At 48.7% G+C, this 17,112-nt stretch overlaps 2 protein-coding genes across 5 annotated transcripts; one reads left to right on the forward strand and one right to left on the reverse strand.

The window, feature by feature from the left end:
* The first annotated feature begins 47 nt into the window (after positions 1 to 47).
* On the forward strand, positions 48 to 6,470 carry C1QBP (complement C1q binding protein). The gene is made up of 6 exons (XM_023653326.2): positions 48 to 1,171; positions 2,110 to 2,260; positions 3,882 to 3,975; positions 5,449 to 5,544; positions 5,798 to 5,920; positions 6,073 to 6,470. Exons 1-6 carry the CDS (start codon positions 946 to 948, stop codon positions 6,220 to 6,222), a joined length of 840 nt encoding a protein of 279 aa, XP_023509094.1. The 5' UTR covers positions 48 to 945; the 3' UTR covers positions 6,223 to 6,470.
* A 59-nt stretch (positions 6,471 to 6,529) lies between these two features.
* Positions 6,530 to 17,097, reverse strand: RPAIN (RPA interacting protein). Of its 4 annotated transcripts, none has more exons than XR_011423447.1 (8): positions 16,965 to 17,097; positions 15,596 to 15,766; positions 14,250 to 14,310; positions 12,512 to 12,590; positions 12,256 to 12,367; positions 12,042 to 12,105; positions 10,728 to 10,868; positions 6,530 to 6,680 (listed from the first exon to the last, which is right to left on the reverse strand). XR_011423447.1 is itself a non-coding variant. In XM_001504740.5 (7 exons), the coding sequence occupies exons 1-7, from the start codon at positions 17,043 to 17,045 to the stop codon at positions 6,651 to 6,653; spliced, it is 660 nt and encodes a 219-aa protein (XP_001504790.1). In that variant the 5' UTR covers positions 17,046 to 17,097; the 3' UTR covers positions 6,530 to 6,650. The 4 variants fall into 4 exon arrangements, 1 of the variants encoding a protein (XP_001504790.1); XR_002811674.2 differs by having other exon boundaries at positions 14,241 to 14,310; XR_011423448.1 differs by lacking the exon at positions 12,512 to 12,590 and having other exon boundaries at positions 14,241 to 14,310.
* Positions 17,098 to 17,112: the final 15 nt, after the last annotated feature.

Consider the following 17,112-nt stretch of genomic DNA (forward strand, 5'->3'; position numbering starts at 1 on the left):
CATGGCTTCTTGCTCCCAGAAGAATGATGTTGCATCAGAAGTTGGGTGCAGGGCCAGCCCTGTGGCACAGTGGTTAAGTCTGCACATTCTGCTTCGTTGGCCCAGGGTTCGTCGGTTCGGATCCCGGGTGTGGACATGGCACCGCTTGGCAAGCCATGCTGTGGCAGGCATCCCACGTATAAAGTAGAGGAAGATGGACATGGATGTTAGCTCAGGGCCGGTCTTCCTCAGCAAAAAGAGGAGGATTGGCAGCAGATGTTAGATCAGGGCTAATCTTCCTCAAATTAAAAAAAAAAAATAAAAAAAAATTGGGTGCAAGTTTGGAGGGTAAAGGGAGGGGCGGCGGCAGGAATTAACCAGGAATCCTGCCCTCCCGCAGCTCCCCTCTGGGGGAGCAGGGGAGGCGGCCAGGTCCACCAGCAGTGCCACGAGCTGAGCTTTCCGCTGAGACAAGGATGAAGCAGAGAGGCCGGATCGCACGGGCGTGAGTTCCTGTTTGTTTCGCGGAGGAGAGGGGGAGTCTCCAGGAAGGCCTCCTGAGGGAGATGACCTTGGAGGCTGGTCGTTGGCGAGTTTGGGGCAGAAAGAGCGCACTGAAGTCACAGAAAGCCTGGCGTGCCGCGAGAACAGTAGATGGGAATGTGGAGAGCAGTCGCCGGAGAGAACTGAGGCTGGCAAATTAAACAGAAAGCCTTTGACACCATACTCAGGCCTGCTCAGCTCCAGAAAGTTCGGTTACCGGATTCGAGCCCCCGGGAGGCTGCACCGAAGGCCCCCAGCAGAGGGCGCAGTCCCGCCCACGGTGCCCGCGCTGAGCAAAGCGGCGGCGCGGAAGCGCTTCCCGGGCGGGGTGGGGCGGGACTTCCGGCGGCGCGCTCGGTCAAGGGGCCGCCTGGGCCCCGGCGTCCTTCGCATCCGCACGTGTCCGCCGCCGCCGCCTGCGCGATGCTGCCGCTGCTGCGCTGCGTGCCCCGCGCCCTCGGCTCCGCCGTCGCCGGCCTCCGCGCCGCCGCGCCCTCCCCGCCGCTCCGGCAGCTGCTGCAGCCCGCGCCGCGCCCGTGCGGCCGACCCTTCGGGCTGCTCAGCGTGCGCGCGGAGTCGGAGCGGCGGCCCGGCCTCCTGCGGCCTCGCGGGCCCTGCGCCTGCGGCTGCGGCGCGCTGCACACCGAGGGTGAGTCTCGCGCACGTGGGCCGGGCTGTGAGGGGCAGAGTCCTGGATGCGGTGGGGGTCTGGGGCCGGGCAAGGAAGTGTAGACCGCGCGTGGACCGCCCGGAGCCGCGCCCGAGGTCCGGAACGGTTTCCCACTGATTGACAACCAGAGGGTTAAACCCACGTGTGATCACATTTCCCCTTTCCCCCCGTCCTCCAAGTGTTTCGTTTTGCGGGGAGAGACACAGTTAAATCTGGAGGCCGACTTTCTCCTTAGTCTTTCGAAAATGGAACTTTGGGAAGGTTCAAGGTAGTGGTTATGTCGGTTGGCAAGCGAAAGAGGGTGACAAGAAATTTTCACATGTTGAGGTATGTGGGCTGGCCATTCTGGTTCAAAATGGATTCGGCTTGATTTATGGCCCGTCAGACATACATTGTACAATTTGACTTGACCATTAAAGAATGCGCTCTTAGGAGAAGAATGCATCCTTCCCCTCCGACCTCCTGTGGGTAACGACGGTATTAATCCCTTTCCCCACTTCGTGGTTATCTTGACCCGCTAATTTGTAACTGAATACCTCTTTGAAACTTTGGTATGTATCCTGGGCGTGTGTAACTACGCTCTTTGTTCTAAAAGGTTTAAGATTGTATTGAAAACCATGCTTCTCTGGAACACCTTCTTCCTTTGTGGGAACGCCTTTCTGGTTTATAAGCCTCAGCATGGCTCAAATTGGCAGTCACTTTTCCAGAAGAAGCTCAGCTTCCTACTGATGGCATAAGGGCATTTTTACAGATGAGGAAATGCCTAATGGATGTGACTTGGAATAAGTTCCCAGAGCTACCGTTAATAGCAGATGTATTAGAAACAGTCCGAGTCCAGATTTCTCGCTGCAGTAACTAAGGTTATTTTTATGTTTTAGATTGGATCTTTTTCTATGTCTTATGGGTTTTCATTGTAGGGGACAAAGCTTTTGTTGAATTCCTGAGTGATGAAATTAAGGAGGAAAAGAAGATACAGAAGCATAAATCCCTCCCCAAGATGTCTGGAGGATGGGAGCTGGAAGTGAATGGGACAGAAGCCAAATTAGTACGGAAAGTTGCTGGAGAAAAGTAAGTAGTGGGGGCCTGGGGACTCGGGGGGAGCAAATGCATAACCCTGCGGGACCTGCCCTGAGGCATCGCGGAACAGCCTCGAGTCAAGGCAGGCACTTTGACACATGGTTTCCAGGAGACAGAAGGGTTCACTGGGATAACGGTAGAAGCTCCAGGTAGTTCGTTCACTGCACACATTCGCTGTGGGCTGGTTAATAAGGAGAAGTAGCATGGAAGTAGCTGGAAGTCTGGGAGCAGCAGAGGCGGTCATTCAGTAAACCCTTACTGGTGAGGGAGGCCCTCCCCTGCCTGAATCTAGGCATGCAAATTCAGGGCTTCTTATTGCACTCATAGAATCCGTTTGAGCTCAGGTCTACAGTGCTGACTCATTACACTGCAGGCTCTGGCTGAGCCAAACAAGGCCCTGCTCTCTGATGCTTACAGTAGGTGAAAATGCAAGATGTGTAACTCCTGTGTAAGAGGATGGGGTTACACTATAAGAGCTGCCGTTAGAACGCTGGGGAGTTTTTGACGTAGTTCAGATGTTTAAGTTTGTGATCCATTTTGAGTGACCTTTTGTATATGTTGGGAAGTAGGGTTCTGATTCTTTTTTGCCTAGTGGTACAATGTGTTTTTTTCCCATACGTTGATCAATTGTGTATTCTGTAACTTCACCTAAACCATTTTCCTAGGGTAAGTTATAGCCAGGTTGGGGCCATTATAAATAATGTTCTAATGAACATAACAGCATTTCTGTGCCCTGGAGCTCAGCCTGGTCAGCACTGTTGCAGATGAGATAAATTTTCATGGCTGAACCTCACACCACCATTGTTCTGTGGGAAGGTAGCTTCCTGGCCAGGCAGCCGGTCAGCACAGCTCCAGAGGCAGCAGCTGCAGTGTGCGTTGTCTGCAGGGCGCCTGCTGGACTTGTGCAGCGTGGCAGTGCTAGTTCCAAATCTCGCCAAATTTGGACTCAGACTTTGGAACATTATTTGTCAAGTGAGGATTCTTGCACCTTAAAATTGTCATTAGTTGGTGTTTCTGGCCTGCTTTGTGATGATAAAACTTCCCACAACTAATCTGGAGAATGAACCTGCACTGCAGCTATTGTCCTTTGTGAGGCCCCCCCCTTCCTGGGGCCTTCCTGCTCTTGGTCCTCAGCCGGTGCGACACCCCCTCAGCGCTCCTCCTCCCAGAGGCAGGTTTTCTAACGGAGAAAAGCTCTTAAAGGAGGTTTCTATTCCATCCCACCAGCTTCTCAGCTGCTCACCACCACCTGAGGGTGTCCTGGGAAGACTAGGGAGGGCAGTGTCAGCTAGCTGTGGCCACGAGATAACAGGGACACATGTTGGCAGTGAGCCCTGGGATGCTGGCCTGATGAGTGTATTTGGCTGAGATAAACTAGGGCCTGTTCATTTGACTTCCAGCAGTTGGCACATAGTAAGCACACTTCAGACCTGCTAAATCCATCTCAGGGTGGGATGCAGCCAGCCAGGCATTTGTGGAGGTTCTGCAAATAATGCAGATGTGAAGCCGGCTGAGACAGAGACATTGTCTCAACAAGCATGTGTAACTGTAGCAGGCTGTTTAACTACTCAGTTAAAACTACAGTCTGTTGTGTTTTCCTTCTCCTTTCTAGGATCACTGTCACTTTCAATATTAACAACAGCATCCCACCAACATTTGCTGGGGAGGAGGAGCCCTCCCAAGGGCAGAAGGTTGAAGAACAGGAGGTGAGCTTGTAACACTGTAACCGGCCTTTACCTCAGTATTCTCACAGGCTCTTCCAGGGACTTAGAGCAGGAGCATCATTTTTGTTGTGTTGTGTTGTGTATCTTTTTTAATTCCTCTAATGCTAGTCAGAGAGAAGGCAAAGGACAACCATCCCTGGGACTTGACTTGTAGAGCTGTAGTTTCTGGCCAGCTTTAGCACCCGAACTGTGTGGCCCCTTTTCTTTCCCGGGGACCATGTCAATTGCCGTCTGCAGGCTTCGGCTTTCTGGTTTGGCCTGTGTTCTCTTCGTGGAAAGGAAGTGAAACGGCCCTAACCCTTCCCCTGATAGGGAGGTGCTTGATATCGGAGATGATCGTTTGGACTGTTTCTACGTGAGAATGTTCTGGCATGGCCAGGCTGGCATTAACACCAGCCACTGAACCAGGGTAGCAAAGCCAGGGCATCAGAGAGTTCCACAGAGATTTTGGCAGGGTCTTTCCTTAGGTTACTGGCCCTCTTAGTTGGACTTCGATGGTACCCAGTCTTCAAACATTTTAGGAAGCAGTGTGCTTGGCCTAGAAACCAGCCAGGATGAGGGCCACAGGGTCCCCAGACTTCCTGACTAGGCAGGCATCAGTATTGTCTCATGACCTAGCACAGAGAGCACAGCTCCCTGGTGTGCTTCTATCTCAGGCGCCCGCCCCTGACAAAGATCTCACTGACATTGGATGGCTCACCAGCAAAGGGAGAGTTGCTGTGATTATCCAGCCCTTAGGATGGCCAGTTAGCCAGATGCCCTGGCCATTGGTCCTGGTCTGTAAATAGCTGGAAAGAGGTCGTGGAGCTTTAGGCCAGCTTTGCAGTGTATGGATGGAGAAACAGGCCCAGGAAGATTAACTGGGACATAGCTGAGGCTGGAATTCAGATTTATTAATTCTAAACCTAGTATATTCTTTAAACAAGTAGGATGCTAACAGAAGTGAAATGTGTACTAAATATGCACTGTATTAAATATGATACTCTGTCCTCTATAAGTGAATAGTCTAGAAAGGATCTACAGGAAGAGTTCAGCCCAATCTCCTGAACCAGCTGCCATGTAGCTTTATTTGTTTGTTTATTTTGGTGAGGAAGATTGTCCCCGAGCTAACATCGGAGCCAGTGTTCCTCTATTTTGTATGTGGGACGCTGCCATAGCGTGGCTTGATGAGCAGTGTGTAGGTCCTCACCCAGGATATGGACCACAGAGCACGCTAACTTAGCCACTGCACCACTGGGCCAGCCCATGCCATGTAGCTTTAATAACGTGCTCAAGATTCTAATGACTCCTTATTTGGGAGGGCTGTAGCATAAGACTTTAAAAATGTCTAAACAATATCCTAGTAGTGGTGGCCATAAGACATCTCCCGCACCCCCACAATCTGTCTGAGACCTTTAGTCCGTGCAGCTGACCCTTCCAACAGTGGCACGTGCTGACTTGTTCCTGTTTCCCCAGCCTGAATTAACATCCACTCCCAATTTCGTGGTTGAAGTTATAAAGAATGGCGGCAAGAAGGCCCTTGTGCTGGACTGTCACTATCCAGAAGATGAGGTATGTAGGATGGATGCTAGCCCCTTGGCACCCCTGGGGACAAAGAGGGCCTCCGGGGACCTTCCTGGCCCCATTTAGCGGATGTTAACATTTTCTAGCTTAGACCAGCACAAAGCAGGGGAAGAGAGGTGGGTGATGAGGAAGAAAGGTTAAAATCTGGTGAGTTTCAAGCTGTAAATAGTCCCTTTTCTTTGTGTGAGTCTGGCTTGTCCTGGAAAACCCTTCAGTTTCCCCAAATACTGTCTCTTCTCAGGTTGGACAAGAGGAGGAGGACGAGAGTGACATTTTCTCCATCAGGGAAGTGAGCTTTCAGTCCACAGGCGAGTCTGAATGGAAGGACACAAATTACACACTCAACACGGACTCCTTGGACTGGGTGAGTACTCGATGAGACGGGAGTGCCCTCGGGCCTTGCAGGGGAGGGTCCCAGTCCAAGGAGGGACAGAGGAGCATTTTAATTAATAAGTGTTACAGAGGAAGTTTTGTTTGTTTTCTTTTTTAGCTAGTAAGTGTTGTTTCTCCTTGTAGGCCTTATATGACCACCTAATGGATTTCCTTGCGGACCGAGGGGTGGACAACACTTTTGCGGATGAATTGGTGGAGCTCAGCACAGCCCTGGAGCACCAGGAGTACATTACTTTCCTCGAAGACCTCAAAGGTTTTGTCAAGAGCCAGTAGAGCAGGCAGGGTGCTGAACGCCTTACTTATGTGGTGGGCTTCAGGCAGTGAACAGACCCACGCCGGAGGCAGACACACGTGCTTTCAAATGGTTTTCATCCTAATATCATGGAAAATTATTCAAATCTAAATTATTTCTGTTGCCCTCTTATTTACTATTCATTCGTTTCTTCTCAACAGATCTATTATTTCTAGATTTTTGTATAATGCAGTGATGGACAGTAAAATTGGTTTATCCTCCTCTAAAATGATTTGTCTTTTTCTGTTTCTTCCCTTTCAACCTGCATTAAAAAACACCAAGAGCAGAAACGTTTGAAAAGATTTAATACAAAATAAATTAGAAATAAAAGGTTTGTATTTACAGGGCCCCTTCTCAGATGGAACGCGTTGTTTCCAGCCCAGCAGGGTGACGTGAGTGGAGGCTGGCTCTAGAGGATCACAGCCCATGTATCACAAGCCTGGATTTAAACAGAAAAAAAGTCAGCTCAAATTGTATTCCAGTGATGGGAGTTATCTCAGTATCTGGGTGGGTAAAAGCTGCAATCAGTGATGATGTTCACGCTGCAACTGGGGTTCCTACGGAGGAGATGATGCCACGTTCACTTACAGTTAGGAGATGGGTTTCCAGGTGTAGTGGTCAGAGGCCGTTGATGAGCCTGCTTTCAGGCTTCACTGGACCTCTGTCCTGCAGCTTCACAGTGAAAGCCTGTGAAAGCATCAGCAGCAGTGGGGCCTTCGAGCTAAGATTAAATCCTGGAGATGGACTAACTAAATACCCTCACCCTCAGGAAACTGGAGACCAGAAAGATTTTTCAGAATTTGGATAGCTGGCAGCTTTTATAGCCCGGCAGGGAGGAGAAGAGATTGGAACAGGCATGTGTCACAGGAACAATGTGCACGCTCACTGCAGGCAGAATCAGGCCCGGAGGCCCACTAATTCTAGAGCACCTTGGTCTCCCCTAACTTAGTAAGCACCCGAGTATGAGACTGGCTCCCGACTCCTCGACAGCTCAGCCCACCACTGCTAAGGAATCCTGTCCTTCCCCTTGACTCCATTTCCACAGGTAATGTATTTGGCTTTCTGGTCACATTCCGTCCCCATGACCACCCTAGACCACTGTTCTCTCACATCTCAAACATTCCGAGTCTTGTGGCTGCATGTTACCACCTCTAACCATACCCTCCTCTGCCTCATCCTCAACATCCATGCTGAATCACCTGACAGCCTGGCCTCACTGAACCCAATGTCCTTGATTCCCCTTCAGAGAAGCCAGAGGTCTAGTGACACACTGGAGCTGCAGAGCATTCCAAATGATTTACCTTTCAAAGTGGCGAACTCTGGGATAGCGTACTGAATACAATTTTGCCCTTCCCTCTCACTCCTGTCTCTCATCTTTGCCTTGCAAGGAATGGGAGTAAAAATAAAGATATGCTCCTTGTCCTCAAGGACAAGACGGGAGCAGGTAATGGCAGTAGTGTTATAGGGACGCAGCATCAGGCACAGTGGGAGCCCAAGGATGGCCTGCCCCGTTCTATGCGAGGAGTCAGGCTTTACACATCATTTGGCATACAGTGGTGCTCAATAAACATACAAATGATCCTTGAACTGAGTGGGAGGAGCTAAAGGCATTCCAGACGAAAATAGCAAGAGCATGAAGGCCAGAAAACAGCTGCATATTCAAGAATGCAAGCAGTTGTGCGTGGTTAGGGGAGGGGTGCCCGCACCTGCAGTCACTAGCAAGTAGCGACAGGTGTTACTCCAACTTTCACCCTCTGTCTCTCGTCTCATACAATCCAAAGGAAAACAGCGTCCCTCTACCCAGCCCCAAGGCTGGAGCAGGAAATGGCAGGGGTGCTGGAACCGCTGCCACCCGGGCTCCGAGACCAGCTCTGTCTCAGCAGTGCAACTTAGGCCAGATCACTGCACTTACCTGACCCTGCTTCCTCCCTAACAACGGGGACAGTATCCACCTCACGACGAAATGGATGGTGTGTGTAGAACACTTGGTATACAGTTGAGAGTTCAGTAAATGTAATCCCACTGCCCCCCTCCAGCACAGTCCCATCCCTCCTGGCAGCTCTGGGCCCTTGTTTCCCGTTATCTACCCTTCAACTCCCACCCCCAGCCCTCCAGGGAATCCTCCGTTTACAAATGCACTCAAACATTCTTCCTTCTAAAAAGCCAAGTTAACATCTTTCCTCCTCTTTATTGCTAAACTTCTTGGAAAATCTATTCCACAGTTACTATTTCTACTTCTTGGCTTCCTATTCACTCAAATTCCTAAAATTAAAATCAGGTAGTGGCTACCTGACCCTTTAATTCCACTGAAACCATCTACATGAGGTCACCAATGTCTACTTCAGTCTCTCTGGTGAGTGCTGCTACGCACTCATTTCCATGGCTTCCACACTTCTGTTCTCTGGCCTCCGTTCTTCCATCGCCACTAAGGCCCCACTTGTTCCCCCACACCCAAAATGCAGGCAAGGCCCAAGAATTAGTGGCCTTTTCGACAAGTCCTCCTTTGGGAGAATTATCTCACCTATTCCCTTCCGCAATCATTCAGAAGCAACCGACGTTTAAACCTATCCCTCACGCTCAGCTCCACTCCTGCACTCCTAACCACACAAAACCTGGAGGACTGACCAAAATCTCAGCTTCAGCATGTCCACGGTTGACCTCTAAAGTTCTCTGCACAAACCTTGTCTTCTACACAGGGCCCCACCTACGCCCGGTTACCTGGCCTTGAAACCTCGCATCTTCTTTGACTCCTCCACCCTGACATCCACAGCTGCCCAATCTCATCAATTCACTTTCTAAGCCTCTCATGTCCATCCCACCCGCACCATCCCAACTGTCACTAGGTTCAAGCCCTCTCCGCTTCTCCCACAGAGTACCGGGACAGCCTCTCCGCTTCTCCCACAGGGTACCGGGACAGCCTCTCCGCTTCTCCCACAGGGTACCGGGACAGCCTCTCCGCTTCTCCCACAGAGTACCGGGACAGCCTCTCCGCTTCTCCCACAGAGTACCGGGACAGCCTCTTAAATGTTGTTTCTGACTCAAAACATCTCACCTTTGCAGCCACAGTACTGACCTTCTTATCAGATCATGGCTCTCCTCTCCCTCATGGACCCAATGCTCCAGCTGAGCAGAACGTGATGCTCTCCATATGCACCCCACAAGTGTTCTGCCTCTCCACCTTGTTCTTCACTAGGGGATCTTCCAGTAAGCTCTTCCCTGATCTCACCATATTTACCATCCCACACTTTAAAGCCAAGGTTAAATGCCTCCTCCAGGAAGCCTTCATCCGTAAATGAGTCATTTCGTCTGAACTCCCGCAGGCCCTCCCCCTGCAGCTCCCTAGAAGTGAGCACTACCTGATTTCTGCATTCTCTTATCACCAACCCTAGCCTTGAGCTCTGGAAGAGAATGTGTATTTTTTTTTTTAAAGATTTTTTTTTTCCTTTTTCTCCCCAAAGCCCCCCGGTACATAGTTGTATATTCTTCATTGTGGGTCCTTCTAGTTGTGGCATGTGGGACGCTGCCTCAGCGTGGTTTGATGAGCAGTGCCATGTCCGCGCCCAGGATTCGAACCGACGAAACACTGGGCCGCCGGCAGCGGAGTGCGTGGACTTAACCACTCGGCCACGGGGCCAGCCCCAAGAGAATGTGTATTTTTTAATTTAAATGAGTCCTCAATACATTTTTTTGTTAATGAATGAGTAGAACTAAATAACTTACGGAAGAAACTTGATAAAAGTGAAATGTTGGCTGTGTTACTAGGCAATACTGCTTATAATAAAAACAACTCCTATAGGTAAACTGCATAAAGAATGAGAGGGCCATGGATGAACTATAAACACGCAGTAGGAAGCCATCGTTTTGGACTTCCCTAAGTGCAGTGTGCTCACAATCCCAAAGCTCCCCTTGCTTGGGACCTGGAAGCTCTATCCGCAGACCACTGCAAGATATACTGGTTCCTACAGCAAGCTTAAGGCTTCTAAGCCAGGGTGGCTCTATATCCGCTCGAGGGGTCCTGTTCTCTCACACCTGAGCTGTCACTTAGGGGGCCAAGGACCAGCCCTTGGTGCTCCGTGAAGATTCTCCCTGAAGCCTGATGATGCCCTGCTCTGCTTCCTGTCCTGTACCCTTCTGCCAAACTGGCACCAGGATGGCCTCTTTGGGTCTCATGAATAGGAAATAATCAGCTGAATCTAAGCCCACGGCTGCCAATCAAAGGAGAGCAGGCAGTGAAGCCAGGCTTCCTGGTTCCAGGCCAGCGCTCCTTCCAGGGTCCTGCGCTGCCTCGGTGCCGTCCCCCTTCAGGGCAGGGTGGGCCTTTTAGTTGAAGTGACTCATTACCTTCACTTTTCCATTCAAGGTAAATTCCTCAGAGAACAAACTGCATTTTTAAACACTTCTTTCTTTCTAAGCTATTAGTTCTACTGGGTGGGAATAAAACCAACCACTGACCCACTCTTCCCACTGAGGCCCATGGGAGACTTACCAGACAGCTCATGAGAAGGCTGGACTTTTCTTCTGTCTCTTCAGTGACTGAAAATTCGGGTGTGTGGGGACAGTGTGCACTGTGCTCATTCACACTGTCCTCCAAACAAGCACGAAGCTTCTGCTCTGTCAGCTCTGGAGACTAAAATATAAAAAAAGTCAAACTACAACCTAATCTTCGTTACCTCATAGTCAACAGGTTGACAATCTGGATTCTTCATGCCAACCCACATAACTCTGGCTCGCTGTGATGGCTTGATCCCTTGGCCTTTAACAACGATCTTGGGCTCACGATTGTACTATGAAGATCTCTTAACCAATCTCCATGTAATCGCCTCTCCAGACGACCCAATGCTCTCCACTCCTGCTATCAAACATACCCACTGCCAGGAGCACTCAGAGCTAGCAGCTTTCTAGCCTCCTTTACGCTTTTGAACCCCCTCCCACCCCCATCCCACAGCCAAACGCATCCTTACTAAGAGCCAGCACTGCTTGGTCCCAGATCTGTTTGTGCTAACTGAACTGGCTACTGTAATTGAGTCATTTCATTATATATTATGTAAACCAATGAAATAAGAGAATGATGCTTTTATGATAGTAAGTGGAATGTTTAGGAAACACTCAAAAAGATAAGTTGCTAAAAGAAATTTTTTTTTAAAGAGCTGTTGAATTAGGTGAAAGATAGGGGAGGAAAAATCCTCAAGTTATGCACTCAACTTCTTGATGCACTTTACAAAAACAAAACTGGGAACTCAAGACTACACATGGTAAGAGAGGTTTATGTAAAAAAGACTCAGCTCTCCAATCAACAGAGCCCTACCCAAGGACTGGCAAATAAATTTTTATGCTTGGAACTTACCATAAAATGTTTCATTTTTGTAATTTGCTACTTTAACCAACCGACAAACTTTCGGTCCCCACCATGTCAGATAAGAGGGCTCCTTCTGTATTTTAAGATCATTGAAGCTTAAATTCTGAATATGGGTGTGTCTTCACACCTGGAAAATTTTTATGGAAGATCAGATACAAGTGTTTCCAATTCTGAACTGGGCCCTCTATAAGGCTCACGAAGTGATACATTAGTAAGTGTTTAACAAATGGCTGGGGGTGGGCAGGGAACACTGAGATTTGCAGAGCTTGCCAATTTCCATGCTGTATATATTCTCACCAGGGCTGATTCCAGCTACCACTGTGAACAGAACATGAAGCTAGGAAGAGAGGTGCATAATGGGTTCCAGCACACCACTGAAGCTTCCTGAAGACAGGAGATACATGTGGGAAGAGGTGACACAAAATTTGTGTGTGGAACACTTACATGAGACGGGACGTACAGGCCACACTGACACAGGACCACACCGCTGGTTATTCTCAGGTTGTACCTAGAAGCAGAAGTGGGATCCCAGAGTATCACAGCCAGCGGGCCTGGATCCCCAAACCTTTCCAGACAACAAGTTTAGGGGGAAATTCCCCTCACCTTGGAGTCGGGGGGTGGGAACCAATAATGCCGAAAAGGTTTTGAAAACTCTTACTTTGTACACACAGGACAGATGAGGGAGTTTGCTTCCCACTCAGCCAGCATGACGCTGAGACACTTTTCATCAAACTGCAAGCTCTTCTCATATTCACGGATGATGGACTGTTCTGCAAGGCAAAGGACAGCTGGAGCGCTTTACCTTGTTTCACCCAGACTGCCCTGTCTTTAATGCAAAGCTTCACCTTCAAAGGCTTCATCCACGCAAGAGAAAAATTTGGGCAAAATCATGCCACCAATCACTAGATATTTACTTCTCTGTGAGGCTTCATCGTGTTAGATCTCTCCTTTCCTGTCTGCCTTCTTGTGACCACAAGAGGAGAAGTGGCGAGGCTAAGGGACAAGGAGATAAGTTTCACATACATCTCCAGAGGCCACAGGAGCAGAGATGTAGAGGGTCTCAGGGCAACTGGAGAAAGCTGATACTTACAGGGCGCTTACTTCTGATGCCGGGCCCACCCTGCTGGGTTTAAATGACCTGTTCCCCAATGTCCACAGATTCAGAGTCTGAATTGTTCAGAATCTGTGTGTTCATTCATTCAGTAAACATGCAACAATATCTAGTACATGGTAGGTATGGGGTACAAAGATGAAAAAGACCAGTCCCTGCTCTTGATGAGCTCACAGTCTAGACTTTAGAACAGGGGTCAGCAAACCACAGCTCACAGGCCATATCCAGCCCACCTTCTGTTTTTTTAATAAAGTTACATTGGAACATAGCCATGCTCATTTGTTTATGGATTGTCAATGGCTGTTTTCACATTACGACAGCAATGAGTAGCTGCAACAGAGACAGTATGGACCACAAAGCCTAAAATATTTACTATCCGGCCCTTCACAGAAAGTTTGTCAACCCGTGTTCTAGAGTGTTCCTTATGACCGAGTATGGCAGAACACAGTAAATCCTTGTTGCTTCAGATTTTTCAGTTAAATGTGCCCCAAAAGAAATATTTAGTGAGTCCTATGTTTCACCACTAAGATAGGGTTTGTAGGGGTGGGTGAAGGGCGAATCAATGAGAAAAGAGAACTAAAACCAAGGAATCTACAGTCTAACTAGAGCCAGTAATACCAATCACAACGACAACTAACACTCGCCTAGCACTCCCTATGTGTCAAATGCTATTTTAAGTCTTTTACATATATTAACTTCTTCGCTGCTGTTATCTTTATTTTAAAAAAGAAGAAACTGAGGCACAGGGGGAGGAAATGCTTTGCCCAGAGCCACACAAGTGAAAACGGGAAAGCCGAGAAGTGGATCTTAGCACTCTGTCCCGCCTCTTCATGATGATAGCTATCGTCTGTGGAAAGCTTTCTCTACGCCAGGCGCTGCTACGTCTTCTACACACGCTCTTTAAGCTGACAAACAAACTCATAGGGTAGGCCTATTATCTCCACTTTACAGATGATAAAACTGAGCCAAGTCAAGGTAGGACTATGTGATAAACAACTTAATACATAAGGTGAGAAATTATGCGCTCTATGGTGCTATGGATACCTCAGGGAGGGGATGCTCACAAGGCCCTGGGGAGTCAGTAAAGAACGGACAGAGTGAGAAGGCACTTAAATTAGGCAGCACAAGAGATCTGATCATGCACTGTATCCTGTAAGGTAACAGGACTACTACTAGTCTATTAATAGAGAGGTACTATAGGGGAGAATAAACATGGGAACTGGACGCACAGAATCCATTTGCTTCCCAACTCCACCACTAGCTGTGCAACCTGTGTAAGATACCATTTCCTCCTGTCTCATACTACCTCGTAGGGTAGTCATAAGGAGAAAACAGTACCATGCAATGAGTCTTCAGCACACTGAAGACTCTTATTATTGGGAAGACAGATAGCCAAGACTTCAGAGTGAAAACAAAGACTTCTGGACACTCAACTGGAGATGGAAGTAGAGGAAGGGGAGTTAAGAACTAATAGTGTTTAGCAAAAAGGTCAGCATTAGAGTAGCTCGATATAGGCAGGAAGGGCTGCTCACAGAGGTCACCTTGGTCAATCAGCTCCTGCTGGATTTCCTCCAGCACAGCCAGGTCCATCAGCTCCTCCAACTGCAAGAGAAAGTGGAGGCATCAGAGGCTTGAGGTTATAATCAGCTGACAAGCCCCACAATGATTCACAGTTGGAAGCCGGCTTGAGGAACTCAGATTTAACTGAAGAAGCCAGTCAAGTCCTTCTGTAGAATGTGCTGGCAACATGGTAATGTGGTCATGCTGAGAAGTCATCAACAAATGATTAAATTAACCACCCAGGGACAAAATAATGGCGCCAAATTTAGGGGAGACAGAATAGGGCAGCACTAAGTATATGGTCCTGCCAGAGCTATGTGACTGGTGGAAAGTGCCTAGCCTCTGTAAACCTCAGGGGGCTCTGTAAAGTGGGAATAAAACCTGCCTGAGAGGGTATTTGTGAGTACTGATTGTGATTACGTAACTCAAACACTGAACTACTGTAGGATACATAGGAGGCACCAAAGAATGTGTCATTATTATAGAGAGCCTTGATGTTTTCAAAGCAGCTTCCCACATGTTTTCTTATATTGTCCTCACAAGGCTGACAACATTATCTTCTTCATCTTATAAATGTGAAAATTAAAGCTCAAAGAGGCAACAGGAAAACCAGGATCAAAATTCCAGAACTACTGACTTCCAATCCAGTGCTCCTCCTGATACACGGTAAATGGTTTCCTATCCACACCCACATCCCAACTCGACTGAGAATAGAATCAGAAAGCCCCTGGGGATCTTTTTTTTAAAAAGAGACATTCCCAGGGGCTGGCCCCGTGGCCGAGTGGTTAAGTTCGCGTGCTCCACTGCAGGCAGCCCAGTGTTTCGTTGGTTCGAGTCCTGGGCGCGGACATGGCACTGCTCATCAGACCACGCTGAGGCAGCGTCCCACATGCCACAACTAGAAGAACCCACAACGAAGAATACACAACTATGTACTGGGGGGCTTTGGGGAGAAAAAGGAAAAAATAAAAATCTTTAAAAAAAAAAAAAAAGAGAGACATTCCCAGCCCATGTCTACCCAATCAAAATTTCCAGCGATGGAGCCGAGGAGTGAAATTTCTTTCTTTTGAGTTTCATAAGTGATGATGAAACTAATTACGAAACGTTATGTTGCAATGATGCAGCAGACTAACAGTCTGGCATGTACGAACTATTAATCTAGACGAGTCTAACATTAAGGACAGAAGAACCTGGGTCAAAGGCAGTTAGAATCCTGACTGCGGGCTAGAGGACGGATGAGTTGAGAGGACTTGGGGTAACAGGTACTGGACACTAGGCATTCTTGGTGCTGTAGCACCCTTCCTGAAAACACACATCCCAGCCTGACCTGAGCCAAGGCCTCTGGACAGCTCTTCATTGACTGCAAAGCATTCCACTCTTCTTCCATCACCTCTTGTACCAGAAGGGTGTTCTGAGCTCTCTCTGGCATATTGCCTCCAGTCTGGCGGTATTTGTTCAGGAGCCTGTCCCGGCTGTTTCTCATTCTCTCCAGGCATCCCTTGGGAGAAGGAGAAAGATAGGGGGGGAAAAAGGCAATTCCATTTGAAAAAAAAACCTCTTAGACTAGTTGATAAAACATTCAAGGAAATTTATAGACAAAAAATTTCAACTATAATTCTAACTATTGTTATTCTGCCATATTCCTCTCCAGTCCTTATCCACATGTGGACGGGTGAAATTACAATACTTTGGTCATGTGTTTCCAGATCACCATATTTCATATTCTATCCTCAATGCCAGCTCCCTCAGTGGTTGGGTGGTGCTAACAGCATCCACTGCATCCAAATTCTTGCTATCCTAGATAAGGCTATGGTAGCTGCCTCCCTGTACAACAGTGTTTCTTGACTTGAGGCGATTTTATCTCCCAGGGGACACCTGGCAATGCCTGGAGACATTTTTGGTTGTCACAACTCTAGTTGTAGGGCTTCTGGCATCTAGTGGGTAGGGGCCAGAGATGCTGCTAAACATTCTACAGTGCACAGAACAGCCCCCCATGACAAAGAGCTATCTTCCTCAAAATGTCAATAGCCAAGGTTGAGAAACCCTGCTGTCAACAGTCATTTCTATCATCAGATTATTCTCCTGGGATATACCCACTACTTCAGAGATTCCTGGAAAGGCAGGCCCTATTACTTACAGGAAGCACGCTGAATTCAGAAGAGGTCAGTACTGAGTTAGGGTACAACTCTGCTAAGAGTTAGTAACTGAGGCTCAGAAGAAACAATTTGGAATAGAAATAATTTCTGGAATTATAAATATTTCTAATTATTCGATTCCTCTCTAGAATAGAAACAATTTCTATCTCGCATGAGGTAGGTATACAAAGTGCCTCTCTCGGTGCCCACCTACCCAAGAGCAGCAGGTGGCGGTGGTGTTACCGCAGAAGTGCAGAGGTGCGGTCACGACCTCACTTCAAATTTAAAACAAACCCAAATCCAAAATTAAGGCTTCCTGGGACTGGACCGGCCCGGGTTAATCCCACACCCAGGAGTCCAAAAATTCCAGGAAGCGGCCGAGCGGTGACCAAGCCCAGACTCACAGGCGGGAGGCGGGGTCCAGGTCCACCTCCACCGGCCAGGCGCTCCCGGCACTTGCCTCCCCCGGCTGGGCTCAGGCGAAGGCCCGGACAGCGCGGCTCCAGACGGATGAGGGGAGTGACGACGGCGCAGCCAAGGCTTCTCAAACCCCACACTCACCTGCCGAAAAGCCTCTTTCCAAGGGGGCGAGCCCACCAGTTTGTACAGCGAGCGGTGCCGGGACCCTAGCGGCTCTGCCATCTGCTCTTCGCGGGAGTCGCCGCCAGAAAGCCCCGCCCCACAGGGGCGCGCAGAACCCTGGGAGTTG

This window comes from Equus caballus, chromosome 11, assembly GCF_041296265.1.
Source record: "Equus caballus isolate H_3958 breed thoroughbred chromosome 11, TB-T2T, whole genome shotgun sequence".
NCBI classification, from domain to species: Eukaryota; Metazoa; Chordata; class Mammalia; order Perissodactyla; family Equidae; genus Equus; species Equus caballus.

What these genes read in the sequence shown, in the direction of transcription:
- C1QBP (XM_023653326.2), top strand. Translation starts at nt 946, where the DNA reads ATGCTGCCGCTGCTGCGCTGCGTGCCCCGCGCCCTCGGCTCCGCCGTC. An exon ending in CGGCGCGCTGCACACCGAGG is followed by an intron (nt 1,172 to 2,109) that starts GTGAGTCTCGCG and finishes TTTTCATTGTAG; the next exon opens with GGGACAAAGCTTTTGTTGAA. An exon ending in AGAAGGTTGAAGAACAGGAG is followed by an intron (nt 3,976 to 5,448) that starts GTGAGCTTGTAA and finishes CTGTTTCCCCAG; the next exon opens with CCTGAATTAACATCCACTCC.
- RPAIN (XM_001504740.5), bottom strand. Translation starts at nt 17,045, where the DNA reads ATGGCAGAGCCGCTAGGGTCCCGGCACCGCTCGCTGTACAAACTGGTG. An exon ending in ATCTGTCCTGTGTGTACAAA is followed by an intron (nt 12,106 to 12,255) that starts GTAAGAGTTTTC and finishes TTCTGCTTCTAG; the next exon opens with GTACAACCTGAGAATAACCA. An exon ending in GCCTTCTCATGAGCTGTCTG is followed by an intron (nt 6,681 to 10,727) that starts GTAAGTCTCCCA and finishes GTTTAAATCCAG; the next exon opens with GCTTGTGATACATGGGCTGT.